Source organism: Schistocerca piceifrons, chromosome 1, assembly GCF_021461385.2.
Source record: "Schistocerca piceifrons isolate TAMUIC-IGC-003096 chromosome 1, iqSchPice1.1, whole genome shotgun sequence".
Classification (NCBI taxonomy): Eukaryota; Metazoa; Arthropoda; class Insecta; order Orthoptera; family Acrididae; genus Schistocerca; species Schistocerca piceifrons.
Genome location: NC_060138.1, coordinates 111910408 through 111931929, shown reverse-complemented (window position 1 = coordinate 111931929; position 21522 = coordinate 111910408). Strand labels below are relative to the sequence as shown.

At 40.8% G+C, this 21522-nt stretch overlaps 1 protein-coding gene across 1 annotated transcript in view; it reads right to left on the bottom strand.

Moving 5' to 3' along the window:
- Window positions 1–224: 224 nt before the first annotated feature.
- The window catches only part of LOC124785008, a 960541-nt gene continuing 939243 nt past the window's right edge, over window positions 225–21522 (bottom strand). The window contains exon 14 of the mRNA XM_047254148.1: window positions 225–1742. Within this exon, the coding sequence (XP_047110104.1) occupies window positions 1523–1742 (220 nt within the window). The 3' untranslated portion in view covers window positions 225–1522. The remainder of the gene's footprint in view (window positions 1743–21522) is intronic.

Below are 21522 nucleotides of genomic sequence, written 5' to 3'. Positions count from 1 at the left end.
CTTAATGCTCCCTTTAAAATCAGCTAAATACAGAAAAATAGTATCTTCCATTATCATGATGGGCTGCAGCTGCATATTGTGTGAGATCAAGCTATAATGAGACTAAAATAGGCACAGTGGAAGTGGAGTGAAAAGTTACCTTTTACAGTAATGGAAACAAAATAATACTGAGTACATCTTTCATTTATTATTAAGTTTATTTGTACTACATATAAAATATATAACCGTAAACCAGTAATAAACATTGAGTACTGGTTTCCACATGTTATTAGTCACACATTTAAAACTGACATATTGCCACTACAAGTATTTCACGTAATCTCAATAGGTGAAAAATTCCAAACCATCTCTGTCAATTTAAAATAATGAATCTTTAGCTAGCAAACTGACATTATTGCTATTATTGTGATAAAAAACAATCTCTACACATTATAACACTAGTACAAAAATAAATTAATTACAAAAGTAATAAGATGATGTAGTTTGCATGTTTGGAGCACTCTATATTGTTAATTTACAAAGCTGTATATTAAAATATATTACAGAGCCTCTTGGAGCTATATAATTGTAACTATTATACAATAATCATGTAACTGCTGCATGTGAAAAACTATTCAGCATTTTTATTTCTTCATTTTGATTTTGCACTCAGTGAAAAAGTACATGAAAAATCATTTGATTAATGAATTGATTAAGGATTTTATCTACACATTATGTAAAGTGATGGAAATTCAGTAATGTGTGGTAGATAATACTGACAAACTACCATGATAAAGGCCATGCAAAATCGATGCTATGTGAATCAGTGTAGTGTTTGTTTTTCATGGAATCACCCTCTGCCATGCACTTCACAGGGGTTTGCAGAATATAGATGTAGAATGTGACAAAAAGAAGCTAACCACTTTGCTTGGGAGAAAGACCAATAGCTTGCTTTATATATACGAATTAAACTCACAGATGCCATATAATTTTGTGTGTTCAACAATTACATTTTATTTCTGATAATCTCCCCATTGTGACTGTTCTAACATACTAATGATGTAAGTGGAATTGGATGTGATTTTAGTGTTACCTTGAAATGAAATTGTTTCTTTTATTAACTTTGTACCATTGAACAAAATATTTAATACAAAATACATGAAATATTAAAGCCTGTAGCAGACTATAAACTATGGTATGTATTCAAGATGTCTCTGATAACAGTAAATATAAATAAATGCTTTAGTGTGATTTTAAATTAGTTTTAATAATACATATAATACCAAATTTGTATGTGATATTTCTGATAGACAGTCTTTATGTACAAGAAAAATTCTCACCTATGATAGTAAAAGTATTTTATTTATTTTCTTTGCTTTTTGTGTTTATTAAAAAATGTGGTCACTAGAAAACTCTTGAGTCCTCACATATCTCCATATGTCTCTGTACATTGTATTATGTGCAACTATTAGGGCAAAAGTAAATGTTCTGTTTACTAGTTCTGGAACTTACAACACTTTCACTATTAGTCACAGCCGAAGTACTATGGGTCCTCTGGTATATCAATTGGAGGCACATCATCAGACGACCGCTCTTCAAATTCAGAATCTCCAATTGTGGGAGGTGGATCACGTGGACGTATCATCATGGTGACTCTTCTTAGAGAGCGATCTCCAAGCCAGTACTGCCAGATAATGCCTCTGTAAGATGGCCGTGGTTGTCCCGGAGCAAACCAGACACCATTGAGGTTGGCTTCGAAACAACTGAAATTTCAAAGAAAAAATTATTTCCTACACAAGAAGGGATTAACAACAAGAATAAAAAATTTGAGTAAGATGTACCAGTTGTGTATTTTAAGCCAGTAAATTGACAATCTTTCTTCCAGTTATGGGCTACTGAATGGTTCCAGAAAAGCCTAATTTGTAACAATAGTGAAATGACTTTATATTCATGACTGGTGAAGAAGTTAGGGAAATAGAATAAACCTATCATTAAGGTTCTCTGTGTGTTCCTCCTTGTATGTCTGAAACTCCCAATTAAGGGAATAAATTTTCTGATGTACACTGTAAATAAGAAGAACAAATATGACACTACTTAAAACTACCATGAAACTCTAGTTAACTCTACAAGTACATTTATAGCTATGTGGGATTGAGTGCTGAGGTGTCAGGTAACCAAATATTCCCTCTCTGGTTCTGTGGGTTTTTTCTAAAGAAACAGTGACTGCTGCACAATACGCCAGAAGCGAATGCGCGAAGCCCTTAATGACTACTGTAACAAACACAATATTATCTAAAGACCTCTCACACAACTAAAAGAAATTCTTGTTATATGTATGTGGCACCAAAGTGTATATGGTGAATAGTACAGTGAGAAGTTACCCTCTGTCATGCACTTCACAGTGATTTGCAGAATATAGATGTAGATGTATATTCCTTTTCTCTTGCCACACTATCCTCTTCCAAAAGCAACTAGAACCTCAGACAAGGAGGAGACTGAGGAAATGTATGATGAGATAAAAGAAATTATTCAGATGGTTAAGGGAACCAAAAATTTAATAGTCATGAGGGACTGGAGTTCAATAGTAGGAAAAGGAACAGAAGGAAACATAATAGGGGAATATGAACTGTGAGAATGGAATGAAACAGAAAGTCATCTGGTAGAATTTTGCACAGAGAATAATTTAATCATAGCTAACACATCATTTAAGAATAATGAGAGAAGGTTATATATGTGGAAGAGACCTGGAGACACTGGAAGGTTTCAGATTGACTCTATAATGGTAAGACAGAGATTTAGGAACCAGGTTTTAAATTGTAAGACATTTTCAGTGGCAGATGTGGACTCTGGCCACAATTTACTGGTTATGAACTGCAGATTAAACCTGAAGAAACTGCAAAAAGGCAGGAATTTTAGGAAATGGACCAGGATCAACTGAAAGACCCAGAGGTTGTAGAGGGTTTCAGAGAGAGCACTAGGGAACAGTTGACAAGAACAGGGGAAAGGAATGCAATAGAAGAAGAACAGGTTGCTTTGAGTGACGAAATAGTGAAGACAGCTGAGGATCAAGTAGGTAAAATGATGAGGGTTGGGAGAAATCCTTGGGTACCACACGAGATAGTGAATTTAATCAAGGAAAATAGATAATACAAAAATGCAACAAATGATGCAGGCAGTTGGGAATATAAACATCTAAAAGTGAGATCAACAGGAAGTGCAAAATGGCTAAGCTGAAATGGCTGGAGGACAAATGTAAGGATGTAGAAGCATATATCACTAGGGGTAAGGTAGATGCCGTCCACAGGAAAACTAAAGAGACCTTTGGAGAAAAAAGAACCACCTATAAGAATATCAAGAGCTCAGATGGAAAACCAGTCCTAAGCAAAGAAGAAAAAGCAAAAAGGGGGAAGACGTATATAGGGGCACTATACAAGGCAGATGTACTTGCGGACAATGTTATGGAAATGGAAGAGGACACAGAGGAAGATGAGAAGTGAGGTATGATCCTGTGTGAAGAATTTGTTAAAGCACTGAAAAACTTAAGTCTAAACAAGGCTCTAAGAATAGAAAACATTCTGTTAGAGCTACTGATAGCCTTGAGGGAGCCAGCTATGACAAAACTCTTCCATCTGGTGACCAAGATGTATGAGACAGGTGAAATACCCTCAGATGTCTAGAAGAATATAATAATCCCAATTCCAAGGAAAGCAGGTGCTGACAGGTGTGAAAGTTAGAAAACTATCAGTTTAATAAATCACAGCTGAAAAATACTAACATGAACCCTTTACAAAAGAATGGAAGAACTGGTAGAAGCTGACCTTATGGAAGATCAGTCTGGATTCTGGAGAAATGTAGGAACCCACAAGGCAGTACTGTCCCTACGACTTCTCATAAAAGATAGATTAAGGAAAGGCAAACCTACATTTACAGCATTTGTAGACTTAGAGAAAACTATTGACAATGTTGACTGAAATACAGTCCATCAAATTCTAAAGGTGGTAGTGGTAAAATACAGGGAGTATAAGGCTATTTACAATTTGCACAGAATGTAGGTGGCAGTTATAAGTGACGAGGGGTATGAAAGAGAAGCAGTGCTTGAGATAGGAGTGAGACAGGATTGTAGCCTATCCCAGATGTTATTCAATCTGTATATTGAGCAAACAGTAAAAGAAACAAAAGAAAAATTTGGAGAAGAAATGAAAACTTTAAGGTTTACCAATGACATTGTAATTCTGTCAGAGACAGCAAAGGACTTGGAAGAACAGTCCTCCTTTCAAGATACTGCCCTTTCTGTTCAACGAAATGGGCAGTATCTTGAAAGAAGGATATGAGATGAACATCAACAAAAGCAAAACAAGGGTAATGGAATGTAGTCGAATTAAATCAGGTGATGCTGAGGGGATTAGACAGGAAATGAGACACTTAAAGCAGCAAAAGGATTTTGCTATTTGGGAAGCAAAATAACTGATGATGGTCAAAGTAGGAAAGTAGACTGGTGATGCCATGAAAAGAGTTGCTGAAGAATAGAAATTTATTAATATTGAGTATAGATTTAAGTGCCAGGAAGTCCCTTCTGAAAGTATTTGTTTGGAGTGTAGCCATGTATGGAAGTGAAACATGGATGATGAACAGTTTAGACAAGAAGAGAATAGAAGCTTTCAAAATGTGGTGCTACAGAAGAATGCTAAAGATTAGATGCATAGATCAAATAGCTAATGAGGAGGTACTGAATAGAACTGGGGAGAAGAGAAATTTGTCATACAACCTGACTAAAAGAAGGGACCAGTTGGTAGGACACATTCTGGGACATCGGGGGATCACTAATTTGGTACTTGAAGGAAGTGGTGGTGTGGAGGGAGGGGGGGGGGGGGGAGGTAAAAATCATGAAAGAAAACCAAGAGATGGATATATTAAGCAGATTCAGAGGGATGTAGGTTGCAGTAGTTACTCAGAGATGAAGAGGCTTGCATAGAATAGAGTAGTATGGAGAGTTGCATTGAATCAGTCTTTGAACTGAAGAGCACAATGACTACAACAATAAGACCAGTAAACTACTTTTTCATTCATAAATTTATTTTCTTTAAATGCTGTAATCTGCAAGAAAACAGACACATTTATGTTGTCATGTAGGTCCTGGGATCAAATAACTGTTATTTCCCAGGCAGCTATGTCATTCGTAATGTGCTACTAGCCAGTTTGCATATGCAAAGAGAAGAAATGATTATCTTCCTTCACACCATCCATATGTCTTTAACTCATGGTAATTTGTGCAAATTGTTTGGTGATTTTGTTCAGCTACATGTAATCAATACTGAGGGGCATGTCCTATCTTTCTCCTTCATGAAAAATACAGAGAGGCTGAATTACTTTCTGATGGATGAAAGGCATCACATCATAGCATCTTCTCTATTTATTTCTATAATATCTGCGATTCAAATGGAGAAATTCTATATGAGTGTTGAGTGGTTGGGGGGATGACACCCAAAGTGGATATGGGATCTCACTCTTTGTCATCTGACCTGCCTAGTCTCTACTCTGGACTTGAATGCACCTGAAAAGAGGTAGAATTGCCAACACTCAGTGAGGCTGTTTCTTGGTCAATCCAGGATGTATTGGTGGTCAGTTAGTAGATTTATCTGGTACATAGTAATGATGGTGTGAAATCCCTGGACTGGTTCGGCTGTCCCTATACTTATGTCCTTAGGGATGAGCTGCAGCTAATCGAGCAAATTGGTGACCAGAGGTCTCCTGTCCACTTTTAATGACACATAAATTTCTTTTGTGACATTGAGTAGCTTTTTGCACTTGACTAGAGCTTCACAATTAAATTGGAATATTGCCAAGAATCACCTCAATGATGATGCAAGAATAGGTGTGTCTTCAGTGGCATGCAATCTTCCAGAGCAATCAATGTTGCATGAACTTGTTGGAGTATCTTCATCAAACTTGAGCTCCAATATTCCACAATCTAACAGTTTGTCATGCCATCAAATAATAACATTAATTTTAGATTATGGCAAAGTTACAAATTCAAAGGGCTGTGTACTGTCATGCATAGTTATTCTCGCAACACAGGATCCTCTTGGTTTGGGGTAATTTTCATTTGTAGCTTTCAACATTATGGTCTTTGAATCTTCACCTAACAATGATAAACATCCAATTGACAGAAAATTTCACCATAGAATGGACTAGTATCTGGATGGGTTAGCCATCAATGATGCTATTAGTGTAAGTTTCTGACATTTTGGGAACTGTCATCTATGACTTGAAGTCATTCCCAGTGGCTCCCTAAATCAATATGCCAGGAGTAACTCCACTGCACCCGTGAAAATATTGGAAGTTGCCACAATATAGGCTGCCAATAGTCATACAGGGTAGTGTAACTGAGCAAGGAGAAACAGTAGTTAGTGCATTTGACTTGCATACAGGAGGGTGAAGCTAAAATTTATTCTGACCATCCTGATTCAAGTTTTCCCTGATTTCCTAACCTGCTACATTGATTGGCACCTCATTTAGTTTGCTTTGTTTTGACAGATAGGTGAGCAGCAAGAAACTCTGTGTGGCAACTTGAGATGGCTACAGGGTGTTGGAGCTCAACATTGAACACAGTTTGTTCATGAGCCTCATCCAGCATGTGGGCTATAATCATCTGTGGTCGGCAGGTGTGTGTAGAAGTGTCCTGTTGTCTGATGTCTTGTGGTGTAGTAGCTATTGAACACTCCCCTTCTTTCATTCCACTGGAGAATGGTTATAGCCAGTCACTGATGCTATTCAATCTGGACATTGAGCAAGTACTAAAGGAAACTGAGGAGAAATTTGGAGAGGAAATTGAAGTTCAAAGAGAAGAAACAAAAAATTTGAGGTTTCCAATGACATTGTAATTCAGTAAGAGCCAGGAAAGACTTGGAGAAGCAGGTGAATGGAATGGACAAACTTGAAAGTAGTTTATACGATGAATGTCAACAAGTGTAAAACCAGGTAATGTAATGATTAAATCAGGTGCTGCTAAAGGAATTATGCTATCTGATAGAGACAATGAAGCAGCACCCAGAAGGGACGAAGGAAACAAAATGAAACTTCGTGGGTTGATAGAATATGTGATGTTCTTTCTATGATTACAAAGTTGAATCAATTTTCAAAGAAATGGGAGTATGAGCCCACTTATCAGTATGTAGATGTAGATGATGTTGCACCCCATCTGGTCTGGATGTGTGCACTGATTTGGTTGGAAAAGGATGTCATAAAGCCACTGTATTGTCTCTTGAGGTAAGCTGGCCCACAACTGTTGTAACTAGTCGTTAATATCCTGTGTTCCTGGGACTGGACTGGCCTCCAGGCTGGGCCCACACACATTCCTCTGGGGACACATATAGGGTCTTGTTGGCCAAGGAGTACCTCAACATCAGGCAGACAGGTCATAGAGAGACATGCCAGATATAGATGAGTGCTGTTCTGTTAAACAATTTTGTCTCAATTATTTATCATCCATGTTTCACTTCCATACATGGCTACACTCCAGACAAATATCTTCAGAAAAGACATCCTAGGACTTAAGTCTATATTCGATGTTAACAAGTTTCTCTTCTTCAGAAATGCTTTTCTTGCAATTGCCACTGTACATTTTATACCCTCCCTAATTCAGCCATCATCAGTTATTTTCCTGCCCAAATAGCAAAACTTTTTTACTACTTTAAATGTCTTGTTTCCTAAGCTAATCTCTTATCATCATCTGATTTCATTCAACAAGATTCCATGTTTTACTTCTTCAAGTTGTTTGCTGTGTCTGACAGAATTACATCATTGGCAAACCTCAAAGTTTTAATTTCTTCTCTCTGAATTTTAACTCCTACTCCAAATTTCTCTTTGGTTTACTATATTGCTTGTTCAGTGTACAGATTGAACAACATAGGGGATAAGCTATAACTCTGTCTCACTCCCTTCCTTTCAGACCCCTTGTCTCATATAACTGCCATCTAGTTATTGTGCAAATTGTAAATAGCCTCTCACTCCCTGTATTTTATACCTGTTTCCTTCAGAATTTCAAAGTGAGTACTGTCAAGTCATTCTATAAGTCTACAGATGCTATAAATGTAGGTTTGTCTTTTCCTAACCTATCTTCTAAGATAAGTCATCTGGCCAGTATTGCCTATCATGTCTACATTTCTCTGAAATCCAAACCGATCTTCCCTGAGGACAGCTTCTACCAGTTTTTCCATTTTTCTGTAAAGAATTCCTGTTAGTATTTTGTAACCATGACTTATTAAACTGATAGTTCAGTAATTGTCACACCTGTCAGCAACTGCTTTCTTTGAAATTGGAATTATTACATTGTTATTGCAGTCTGAGGATATTTCGCCTGTCTCATATGTCTTGTGTGACAGATGGAAGAGTTTTGTCATGACTGGCTCTCACAATCCTATCAGTAGTCCTGATGGAATATTGTCTGTCCCAAGGGCCCTGTTTTCACTTAGATATTCCAAAACTCTGTCAAATTCTTCTCGCAGTATCATACCTCCCTTCTGATCTATGTCTATGTCCACTTCCTTTTCTATAATATTACCTTCAAGTTCATTTCCCTTATATAGACCCTCTATACACTGCTTCCACCTTTCAGCTTTTCCTTCTTTGCTTAGCACTGGTTTTCCATCTGAGCTCTTGATATTCATATAGCAGCTTCTCTTTTCCCAAAGACGTCTTTAATTTTTGTGTGTGTGTTATCTATCTTTCCCCTAGTGAAATGTGCTTCTAAATCTTTACCTTTGTCCTCTAGCCATTCCTGCTTAGCCATTTTGCAAGACCTGTCAGTTTCATTTTTTAGACATTTGTATTCCCTTTCAACTGTTTCATTTGATACATTTTTAAATTTTCTCCTTTTATCAGTTAAATTCAATATGTCTTGTGTTATCCAAGGATTTATACTAGACTTTGTCTTTTAACCTCTGCTCCCTTCACTATTTCATCTCTTAATACTAGCCACTTGTCTTTTACTGTTTTTGTTTCCCCTTCTCTAGTCAACTGTTGCCTAATGCTCCTGTGAAACTCTCAACAACCTCTGGTTCTTTCAATTTATCCAGTTCCTGTCCCTTTAATTTCCTACCTTTTGTAATTCTTCAGTTTTAACCTATAGTTCATAACCAAGAAACTGTGATCAAAATCCACTTCTGCCCCTGGAAATGTCTTACAATTTAACATCTGGTTCCTAAAATCTGTCTAACCATTATATAATCAATCTGAAACCTTCCTGTGTGTCCAAGTCTCTTCTGCATATACGAGGGCCGTTCAGAAAGTAACCTCTGGTTGATTTAAAAAAATACACCAAGTTAAACAAAAATATTTTAATATATACGTCTTACAACTACATCTTTGCACTATTTTTCTACATAGTCTCCATAGCGATTGAGGCACTTATCGTATCTCTTCACAAGCTTTGAAATTCCTTCTGCATAAAAATCACCCCCTTGTGCCTGGAGCCAGCCTGTGACCGCATCTTTGAGCTCTTCGTCATCATCAAACCGCTGTGACCCGAGCCATTTCTTCAAATGCATGAAGAGGTGATAATCACTTGGCGCCAGGTCTGGGCTGTAAGGTGGATGGTTGATAACGTCCCACTTGAAGGACTCAAGAAGGGCCGTTGTTCTGCGAGCAGAGTGAGGACGGGCGTTATCGTGCAAAAAAACGATACCGGAAGTCAGCATACCACGGCGTTTGTTCTGTACAGCCCGTCGTAACTTTTTATTGTGTCACAGTACACGTCTTGATTAATGGTCGTACCACGTTCCATGAATTCAACCAACAACACCCCTTTGGCATCCCAAAACACCGTTGCCATCAGTTTTCTGGCAGAAAAATCTTGCGAGGCTTTTCTTGGTTTGGTAGGCGAATTTGAATGTGCCCACATCTTTGATTGTTCTTTTGTCTCAGGGTTCACGTACTTAATCCACATTTCGTCACCGGTCACGATTCTGTTTAACAATGGTTCTCCTTCGTCCTCATAACGTGACAGAAAGTCTAATGCAGAGGCCATTTTTTGAGTTTTGTGGTGGTCGGTAAGAATTTCGGGCACCCATCGTGCACAGAACTTACGGTAACCCAATCTTGCTGTCACTATCTCGTACAAGAGATTCTTAGAAATCTGTGGAAAACCAGTAGACAACTCCGACATTGAGAAACGTCGATTTTCACGAACTTTTGCATCAACTGTCTGAACGAGTTCGTCAGACACCAATGATGGTCTACCACTCCTCTCTTCATCATGAACGTTTTCTCGTCCACTTTTAAATAAACGTACCCATTCACGGACAACTCCTTCGCTCATAACTCTTGGTCCGTACACGGCACAAAGCTCACGATGAATAGCTGCTGCAGAATATCCTTTGGCTGTAAAAAACCTTATGACAGCACGCACTTCACATTTGGCGGGGTTTTCTATTGCAGCACACATTTCAAACTGCCACAAAAACTAAACTAGCGCAGGTACGACGTTCACTCGACCACGGCTTGATGCCGACTGACCTGTTGAGTGCGTGAACGCACAGATGGCGTCGCTACTCCCCCCACAACCCGCACTGTGACCAATCGGAGTTACTTTCTGAACCGCCCTCGTATAACCTTATTTTATGACTCTTAAACAAAGTGCTAGCAATGACTAAATTATGCTCTGTGAAAAATTCTACCAGGTGGATTCCTCTTTTTTTCCTTTTCCCCAGTCCCTATTCACCAACCATTTTTCCTTCTCTTCCTTTTCATACTATCAATTCTAGTCCCTCATCTCAAATTTTCATCTTCTTTTTTAGTTAGATTACATCATGGTCAAACGGAGGTACAGAAATCAAATACTGGATTGTAAGGTGTACCCAGGGGCAGATATAGACTCAGATCACAATTAGTTGTGATGAAGAGTAGGCTCAAGTTTAAAAGATTAGTCAGGAATAATAAATACACAATGAATTGGGAAACAGAAGCACCAGGGAAAGAAGAGATATGCTTGAAGTTCTCTACGGCTGTAGATACTGCAATAAGGAACAGCTCAGTACGCAATACAGTTGAAGAGGAATAAACATCTCTAAAAAGGGTTATCACAGAAGTTGTAAAGAAAAACATAGGTGCAAAGAAGGTAACTCGAAAGAAACAGAAGAAATACATCAGTTGATCGATGAAAGAAAGAAGTACAAAAATCTTCGGGGAAATTCAGGAATACAGAAGTATGGGTCGTTGAGGAATGAAATAAATAGAAAATGAAGCTGACGAAATGGCTGCATGAAAAATGCAAAGAAATCGCAAAAGAAATGACTGTCAGAAGGACTGAACCACCATACAGTAAAGTCAAAACAACCTTCGATGAGATTATAAGCAAGGGTGGTACATTAAGAGTGCAACGGGTAGTCCACTGTTAAATGATGAGGAGAGAGCGGGTAACTGGAAAGAGTACATTGTCTCTATGAGGGGGAAGATTTGTCTGATGTGATAGAAGAAGAACCAGAAGTCGGTATGGAAGAGATAGGAGATCTAGTAGAAGAAACAGAATTTAAAAGAAATTTGGAAGACTTATCACATAAGGCAGAAGGGCTAGTAACAGTCCATCAGAGTTTCTAAAACCATTTCGGGAAGTGGCAACAAAACGGCTATTCACGTTGGTGTATAGAATGTATGAGTCTGACAATATACCATCTGACTTTCGCTAAAAAATCATCCACACAATTCGGAAGACTGCAATAGCTGGAAAGTGCGAGAACTATCGCACAATCAACTTAACAGCTCATGCATCCAAGTTACTCACTAGAATAATATACAGAAGAGTGGAAAATAAATTTGAGGATGTGTTAGATAACGATCGGTTTGTATTTAGGAAAGGTGAAGGGACCAGAGATGCAATTCTGTCGTTGCGGTTGACAATGGAAGCAAGAATAAAGAAAAATCAAGACAAGTTCATAGGATTTGTTAACTTAGAAAAAGCGTTCGTCAATGTCAAATGGTGCAAGATGTTCGAAATTCTGAGGAAAAAAGATGTAAGCTATAGGGAGAGACGGGTATTATACAACACGTACAAGTGCCAAGAGGGAATAATAAAGAGCGGAAGGCCAAGAAAGAAGTCCCCATACTGTTCAGTTTATACATCGAAGAAGTAATGATGGAAATAAAGGAAAGGTTCAGGAGTGCAATTAAAATTGAAGGTGAAAGGATATCAGTTATGCGATTCCCGGATGACATTGCTGTGCTCAGTGAAAGTGAAGAAGAATTTCATGATCTGCTGAGTGGGGTGAACAGTCTAATGAGTAGAGAATATGGATTAAGAGTAAATCAAAGAAAGACGGAAGTAATGAGAAGTTTCAGAAATGAGAATAGTGAGAAACTTAACACCAGGATTAATGGTCACGATGTAGATTTAGTTAAGGAGTGCTACTATGTAGGCATCAAAATAACCAATGGCGAATGGAGCAAGGAGGACGTAAAAAGCAGACTAGTTCTGGAAAAAAGGGCATTCCTGGCCAAGAGAAGTCTAATAGTATGAAACATAGGACTTAATTTGAGAAAGTAATTTCTGAGAATGTACGTTTGGAGCACAGCATTTTATGGCAGTGAAACAGAATCGAAGCATTTGAGATGTGGTGCTACAGACTAATGTGGAAAATTAAGTGGGCCGATATGGAATGAGGAGGTTTTGCGCAGAATATGTGGAAAACACTGACAAGAAGAAGGGACAGGATGATAGGACATCTTTTAAGACGTCAGAGAATAACTTCCATGGTACTAGAAGGAGCTATATAGGGTAAGAACTATAGAGGAAGAGACTGGAATACATCCAGCAAATAATTGATGACGTAGGTTGCAAGTGCTACCCTGAGATGAAAAGGTTGGAACAGGAGAGGAATTCGTGGTGGGCCGCGTCAAACCAGCCCATCACATCTGCTAGTTTCCGCCCCATTCATACAAACTAATATCCAATCACGAATATAGTCAACTGATCCCTCCGCTATCCCCCGGACTGTTGGATCTCCAGGAAAAGCTCTCATCGGAGACTCTTCAGTGACATGTCGAACAGTCTGCTTTATAGCATGACAGTCACAATTGGTGAAGTTATTTTCTTCAGTCTGTGCAAAGAGTCTGCACACCTTCCAGTGTTGGTGCCTAGTCGGTTAAGAAACGACCAGATTTTGCATGGCAGTTCAGAACCAGGTAGCTTGGTCGATACGCACGGAATCTTCAGTTGCTCTGCCGTATCATTGATACGCCAAGCGATTGTAACGTTTTGTCTCATCACTGCGTGCTCCGGAGTCCACTTTAAATTGTAGTCCCTCTATAACTGGCTGGATAAGTCAGATCAAAGGAAGGGACACTCGTGCCATCGTCACTACCAAAGCACTGCAGAGTTCAGACCAACCTTGTGGTTAAGGGCAACTTTACCACTATCGTGTCTTGATGCGTAATTAGACTGGAAGATGAAAATCAAGACTTTAAAGTACTTTCTCCAAGTAATAACTTGGATCTCCTTCATTGCCGATTTGTTGTAAGCATCTTCAGCTGCACATGAAACACGAAAGACATCATGGTTCCATACGTTTAACATGACTTCATATAATCTAGCAAAAACTGACCAAGTCACCCCCAGGTCACGCAACCACAGTGTGTGCTGCAGATGGTGGATGTTTAGGATACTAGCAGATGGGTTCAAATGGTTCAAATGGCTCTGAGCTGTGGTCTTCAGTCCCCTAGAACTTAGAACTACTTAAACCTAACTAACCTAAGGACATCACACACATCCGTGCCCGAGGCAGGATTCGAACCTGCGATCGTAGCGGTCGCGTGGTTCCAGACTGTAGCGCCTAGAACCGCTCGGCCACTTCGGCCGGCCTAGCAGATGGGTATTATGATGAAGTGACATGGTGGTGCATGTACACTGTCCTCTGAAACCCGGAAATATCCTACATAGTTAATTTTGTAGTGAATACGCGAATCTGTTGTATACAGTGGAACGATTAAACTGGTGTTTCTCTGTAGGACATTATGTCGCATTTATGTTGTAGTGCGACTGACCACTTTGCTAACTGCACCGTCCACAATGTTTTCAAAGTGCGTTGTCAATGTCTGTATTATCAAATTATTTGTATAACGCCGCAGGAAAGGGCTGCTTCAAAACCAAGTAATGTCTTTATACGACATAAGTTTGTCGACTAATAATGACGTTGCTTTCTGTCAGATAAGACGACCAGTGGCTAAAAAAATTACAGATTTGCATACAATGCAGCAATGAGAAGCATTAACTACGTGATATAATCGAACGAGCATTTCAATTACTTATTCAGAACGATAAAAGGCTTTAATTTATTGCAGACATCCCAACGTCTGACATATCTTTGATGAATAGTCACAGTTAACTCCCGGCCGTGCTTACAGTCACATAAGCATTTCGTAAGCAACAAGCAACCATCTCGTAATATTGTGTGTGCAGCACTGCAGAGTAGCACTATTTTTTTTTTTTTTTCTTAAATGATAAAGGGGAAGGGCCAAAAGTAGAAACTAACAGTTCAACAACTTTTAAAAACAGAATTAGTCGCTAAGAGCGCCTCATTCGCCTTCATGGATGAAATAACTCACTGTTGCTGTTGTGAGAAATTGCATGTTCCAATGATTAACGAATGACACTTTCTTGCTCTATTGACGTCTTCTGTTTATACGAAATAGTTAATAACAAATTTATTGCGAATTAGAGTACGTGAGGGCTAACTGAAAAGTTCCTAGCCTGGCACAGATACAGCACTGATTATAATTTAATTTTGTTTTCGTCGTATTGGTACAAGTAGCGTAAAAGCTTCTGTCAATTGTTAACTTGACCTTCTCACAAATGTCGTTTACACAGCTTTTTAAATTAATTATATTGCGTTAGTACCCAGCCAGTGGATAAACTGGAATACTGTGCCGCATCATATTATTAATTTTGTAAGGTTTACGAAGCACTGATCGAAAGCTGGTAAAGGCTTATGAAAAGTATACACTTTTAATTTCACACTCTGCCGAAGCTGAGGTCGCTAACGCTCACCTGTGCGGTGGTGCTTGATTCGGAACTAAGCCCGTTCGGATCCTGATATTGGAAGAAATTTTCACCACCGGCATCTGGCCGTCAAGGGAAAGAGATGTAATGGCGTAAATTTTCTGATAAGCATACTTTGGCTCAGTGTCCTGGATCGAACTCCAAATCTCTCCACAGTGTCACTCTCGGACTGGGGGCATGTGTGTCTGTTATCAGTGATTTACCGGAATCACTGCTCCTTGACTCTAATATTTAATAGTTCATCAACGTCACCATCATTACTGTTTTCAGCTATTCGACACCACTGCTGAATAAAATAGTGTTCTGCACTTTTCACTGCTTTAAAGGCCTCAGTGCTCTTTAACAATAACTAGTCCCGCATTCTTTCTAATGTGATCTATGATCTCGGTCTTTTGTTATCTCTTGCAATGCAGGAAAGAACTTCTTGATTAATTCATTGGGTATATTGTATCACCCGTTTCTATTTTATTTTCATTAGAGTTACTATTACATATACCACTGTAGTCCGTTCCCTGATCTATTTTCGTTGTTCTTCTATAGGGTGGTCCATTGATAGTGACCGGACTAAATATCTCACGAAATAAGCATCAAATGAAAAAACTACAAAGAGCGAAACTCTTCTAGCTTCAAGGGGAAACCAGATGGCGCTATGGTTGGCCCGCTAGATCGCGGATATCAACTGCCTCTTTTTTAAATAGGAACCCCCATTTTTATTACATATTCGTGTAGTACGTAAAGAAATATGAGTGTTTTAATTGGACCACTTTTTCGCTTTGTGATAGCTGGCGCTGTAATAGTCACAAATGTACGTGGTATCACGTAACATTCCGCCAGTGCGGACGGTATTTGCTTCGTGATACATTACCCGTATTAAAATGGACCGTTCACCAATCGCGGAAAAGGTCGATATCGTGTTGATGTATGGCTATTGTGATCAAAATGCCCAACTGGCGTGTGCTATGTATACTGCTCGGTATCCTGGACGACATCATCCAAGTGTCCGGACCGTTCGCCAGATAGTTACGTTATTTAAGGAAACAGGAAGTGTTCAGCCACATGTGAAACGTCAGCCACGACTTGCAACAAATGATGATGCCCAAGTAGGTGTTTTAGCTGTTGTCGCGGCTAATCCGAACACCAGCAGCAGACAAATTGCGCGAGAATCGGGAATCTAAAAAACGTCGGTGTTGAGAATGCTTCATCAACATCGATTGCACCCGTACCATATTGCTATGCACCAGGAATTGCATGGCGACGACTTTGTACGTCGTGTACAGTTCTGCCACTGGGCACAAGAGAAATTACGGGACGATGACAGATTTTTTGCACGCGTTCTATTTAGCGACGAAGCGTCATTCACCAACAGCGGTAACGTAAACCGGCATAATATGCACTATTGGGCAACGGAAAATCCACGATGGCTGCGACAAGTGGAACATCAGCGACCTTGGCCGGTTAATGTATGGTGCGGCATTATGGGAGGAAGGATAATTGGCCCCCATTTTATCGATGGCAATCTAAATGGTGCTACGTATGCTGACTTCCTACGAATGTTCTACCGATGTTACTACAAGATGTTTCACTGCATGACAGAATGGCGATGTGCTTCCAACATGATGGATGTTTGGCACATAGCTAGCGTGTGGTTGAAGCGGTATTGAATAGCACATTTCATGACAGGTGGCCCGCACGTTCACCGGATCTGACGTCCCCGGATTTCTTTCTGTGGGGAAAGTTGAAGGATATTTGCTATCGTGATCCACCGACAACGCCTGACAACATGCGTCAGCGCATTGGCAATGCATGTGCGAACATTACGGAAGGCGAACTACTCGCTGTTGAGAGCAGTGTCGTTACACATATTTCCAAATGCATTGAGGTTGACCTACATAATTTTGAGCATTTATTTCATTAATGTGGTATTTACAGGTAACCACGGTGTAACAGCATGCGTTCTCAGAAATGATAAGATCAGAAAGGTACGTGTATCACATTGGAACAACCGAAATAAAATGTTCAAACGTAACTACGTTCTGTATTTTAATTTAAAAAACCTACCTGTTACCAACAGTTCGTCTAAAATTGTGAGCCACATGTTTGTGACTATTACAGTGCCATCTATCTCAAATCGAAAAAGTGGTCCAACTAAAACATTCATATTTCTTTACGTACTACACGAATATGTAATAAAAATGGGGTTTCCTATTTTTTAAAAACGCAGTTGATATCCGTTTGACCTATGGCAGCGCCATCTAGCGGGCCAACTATAGCGCCATCTGGTTCCCCCCTTCAAGCCAGAGAAGTTTCGTTCTTTGTAGTTTTTTCGTTTGACGCTTATTTCGTGAGATATTTGGCCCGGTCACTATCAATGGACCACCCTGTATATCTCCCAGTAATTGCAAACATTCATATATGCATTTACCACCGACGTGCCCGCAGTTTTCGAATAGCTTCGACAAGTAAAGGAAGGAAGGAAAATTAAAGTTTAACATCGTATCAACAGCGTGGTCATTAGAGAGGGAGCACAAGCTCGGGTTACGAAAAAATTTCAAAGTACCTACCCCGGCATCTGCCTGGAGCAATTTATTCAAGTCCCAGAAAACTTAAAGCTGGGTGGCTGGACACGGAATTGAAGCCGGCCGCTGGTGGCCGAGCGGTTCTAGGCGCTTCAGTCTGGAACCGCGCGACCGCCACGGTCACAGGTTCGAATCCTGCCTCGGGCATGGATGTGTGTGATGTCCTTAGGTTAGTTAGGTTTAAGTAGTTCTAAGTTATAGGGGACTGATGACCTCCGATGTTAAGTCCCATAGTGCTCAGAGCCATTTGAACCATTTGACACGGAATTGAAGCGTGTTCCTCACGAATGCGAGTCCAATGTGCCAACCGCTACGCCGCCTCGCTCAGTCTCCAGATCTAACAATCACTTTTCGATGCCCTATGGCCAAACTGGTAGCACACTCTGAAACTAGACTTTTCGTTTCACACTCACTGAAAGCTACGTTCTGAAAAAGTTCGTTTAGTTTGCCCAAAGCAAAGACGGCATTTTTACTTTGCATTAATTTCACATGCTGCTCTTTCAATTGAAGTGGTCAACACTAGTAATCAGTCACAAGTGCCTTCAGAAACTAATTTCCTGATGTGGAGGACTGACCACGAATACCTGGATCCCAGTACATTTTTCCGTAAAATAGGAAATGTTTTCAGGTAGCAGAATTACTTGGACTCCTCGAAAACAACGTACTCACTGGCCACATTTTGGTGGTGTGGAGTGCCCATCATTATCGGGAAAGATCTTATGAATACTGATTCCATTCGTCACAATTTGTTTTGTAATAGTAAATATTCCGTTGTGGAATCTGAGGAAAAGCGCAGAAGCAAAAGCCTTTGGATGATGACTTACAAGTTGCATTCGGAAAAAACAAAGGAAATATAAAAAAGTTAATTGGAAATCAGTAGTACTAACCATCTCATTTTCTGCTTACAAAAGGGAGAACGCTTAATTTGTTCGAATGCTAACTAAATGTTATTTACCTTTCGTCATGTTAAAAACAGATGTGGCAGTACATTTCTTCATGAGATTGCTAAACTTTGTTTAAGATATTGCACATTACATGGTCTTATTTTGGCGTAATGGTTGTGGAAAGGTTGGAAACTTTTGGAATATTGCAATAGAGGCCTGATCGTCATCTTAGGGCGATGATGTCCCACAGATGATGGGTCATGCTATCAACCTGAGACAACATTGTGAACTACTAAATATGTTCCGGCGTAACCACAAGCGCCGGAACAAAGATGGAGAACGCAAGAGCAGAGAAGGGAGTGAGAAAACGACGGCCAATGGTGCGCAGAATTGGACTGCGCCGGGCGAAGAGAGACACCTGGAAGAAGGGAATATAAGCGACGCTCCTGCTATCCTTGGCCAGGCGATCATTGTAGGCAAAACCACCCCTTCCTTCCGTCTCCTCGACGTCTATATCACCATTTATCGCCGTCCTATCGCCCTCACCCCCACCCTCAAGTACCTTGGCGTCACCCTGGCGTCACTCCTGGACCCCCATCTCCGGACAATCCAATCCAAGGCACGCTCCCGACTCCATCTCCTCAAGCTCCTTTCTGGCTGCACATGGGGTCTGGACCCCTCCACCATTCTCCACACCTATAAATCCGTCATCCACCCTATCCTCTGCTACGCCCACCCTGCCTGGATCTCTGCCCCTCCTACCTTTTACAAATCCCTTCAAATCCAAGAACGCCATACGCTCCGCCTCGCCTATCGTATCCGTCTCCCCTCCCCCACATGGATGTATGACATTATGCTGTATGACATTATTCCGTTCCCGCACCTCCTCCTTTTCCTCGAACGGATACAGGTCCTCTACACCTCCCGTAAACTTTATCCCCCGCACCTGCTTGTCTCTCCCATCCTCTCCCACCCGTGTACACTGCAGCGCCTGTGTTCCCACGTCCCATCTGCTCTCCATCTCTCCACTCCCCATACCCTCGTCCGAGGTGGCTTCGACCAACTCCCCCTCCCTGATGATGCCCTCATCCCGTCCATCTACCCCTCCTACCAACTTTGATCCTCCACTACCACACCCTGTGTTTTTTTCCAAGGGCACCCTCTCTCCCTTCTCTCCCTCCTCCCTTCCTCCCTCCTGCCTCCCCCTGGGCTTCCCCAACCCCCCTACATTCTTTCCTCCCCCTCCCATCTCTTCTGCCACTGGCATCTACACACTACGATCCCACTTTTCAAACCCACCATGCAGAAAATTCAACATAGGCAACCGGAACAACAAAAACATTCGCTTACACTTCCAAGACATACTGTCTGGACAACTTAACAAAGCACCAGCAACCACAGATGATGTCGAACAAGAATGGACCACATTAAAGAACATCATCAAAGAAACTGCTGAGAATGTTGTTGGTCTTAGTGCACGGAAAAGAAGTAACTGGTTTGATGACAACCATGGAGAAGTCCAAGCCATCATCAATGCAAAGCGGGATGTTTACCTATTCCTTGCTCAAGATCCGTCCTGCGCAGAAAATAAAGCACACTTTCAAGAACTCATTCAGAAATGTCAAAGTGAAATACGAGCAATCAAGAACAAAAAGTGGCAACAGAAAGCCACAGAACTCCAAAATCTTTCCGATGCAAGGAACCTGCGTGGCTTCTACGCTGGTATTAAAGAGCTGTATGGACCTATCCGCTCCTCATCAGGAACACTGAAAGCTGCTGACAACTCCACCATTCTTACTGAAAGTCAGGACATCTTAAATCGTTGGAAAGAGCACTTCAGCTCACTGTTAAACCGCCCTTCTACTGCCGCTGGAGATTTTCCCAAAAATGTCTCACAGCACCCTCCACAACCCTGGATGGCTGATCCTCCAACTTTTCAAGAATTTTGCAAGGCACTCAACAGTGTGAAATCTGGGAATGCTCCTGGAACTGACAGCATCCCGATGGAGCTTATTGAGGGTGGCGGCTTGCCTCTAAAAACTAGACTCTTCTCTGAAACTTCCTGGCAGATTAAAACTGTGTGCCCGACCGAGACCCGAGTTCGAGTCTCGGTCGGGCACACAGTTTTAATCTGCCAGGGAGTTTCATATCAGCGCACACTCCGCTGCAGAATGAAAATCTCATTCTAGACTCTTCTCACTCATTCTATTAATGTGGGAAACCCGCAGCCACGTCCTCCACTTTCCAGCAGCTGTAATGTCTGTGGCCGCCTGTTCCACGCTAGGATTGGATTGCTAAGCCATCAACGATACTTACACGCCTGAACCGTGACAAAGGAAATCTCAGGAGAGAAATGAAAACTCGGATACGAGTATCAGCCGACGACGACGACGATTGTCCGTGGCCGAAGAGCGGCGAAGTTTTGCCGCTGCCGGCCTACCTTGTATAAGGTTTCAAAATGACAACAAAGAAAAAAAAAAGCCTCGGCCGCTCAGATCGTCACCGACTCGCGGACGTTTTCAGTGACCTGTATCAACTTGCCTGAACAGTTGACATATCAAGGATTCTAAATTACATTGGCTGTCGCCCTTCGTTTGAGATTACTATTTGTAAGTCTCCAAAGTTAAGTATTGTCAGTTGCTTTATAGAAATAAAACTACCAATGTTATTTGTTGAAATTGATGTAGAGCGTTCCGAGAACGCTGCATCCCCTAGGCACCCTATTAGCGACGAGTGGGCGAGACCCCACAACTGACGACGAGTCTTTAAACGTACTAAGCGCCGACGACCATAGGTTTTTATTGCTGGCACCATGATTCTCTCTTGTCTTTACTTTGCAGGAATGTGTATTGCTTTAACGGTTTCTTGTCTTTTTGCCAATCAGTGTTTTCAGGTGGGCATTGAAGAAACTTTCTTTGTACATATTTTTGTCTTTTCGTTGCATTTGTGTCCTCCAACATGCCCACCAATCCTCTCCCGCCCCCTGCTCTGGTCCCACAGTCGTAAGCGTTAGATGCCACACAACTAATGTAGTTGT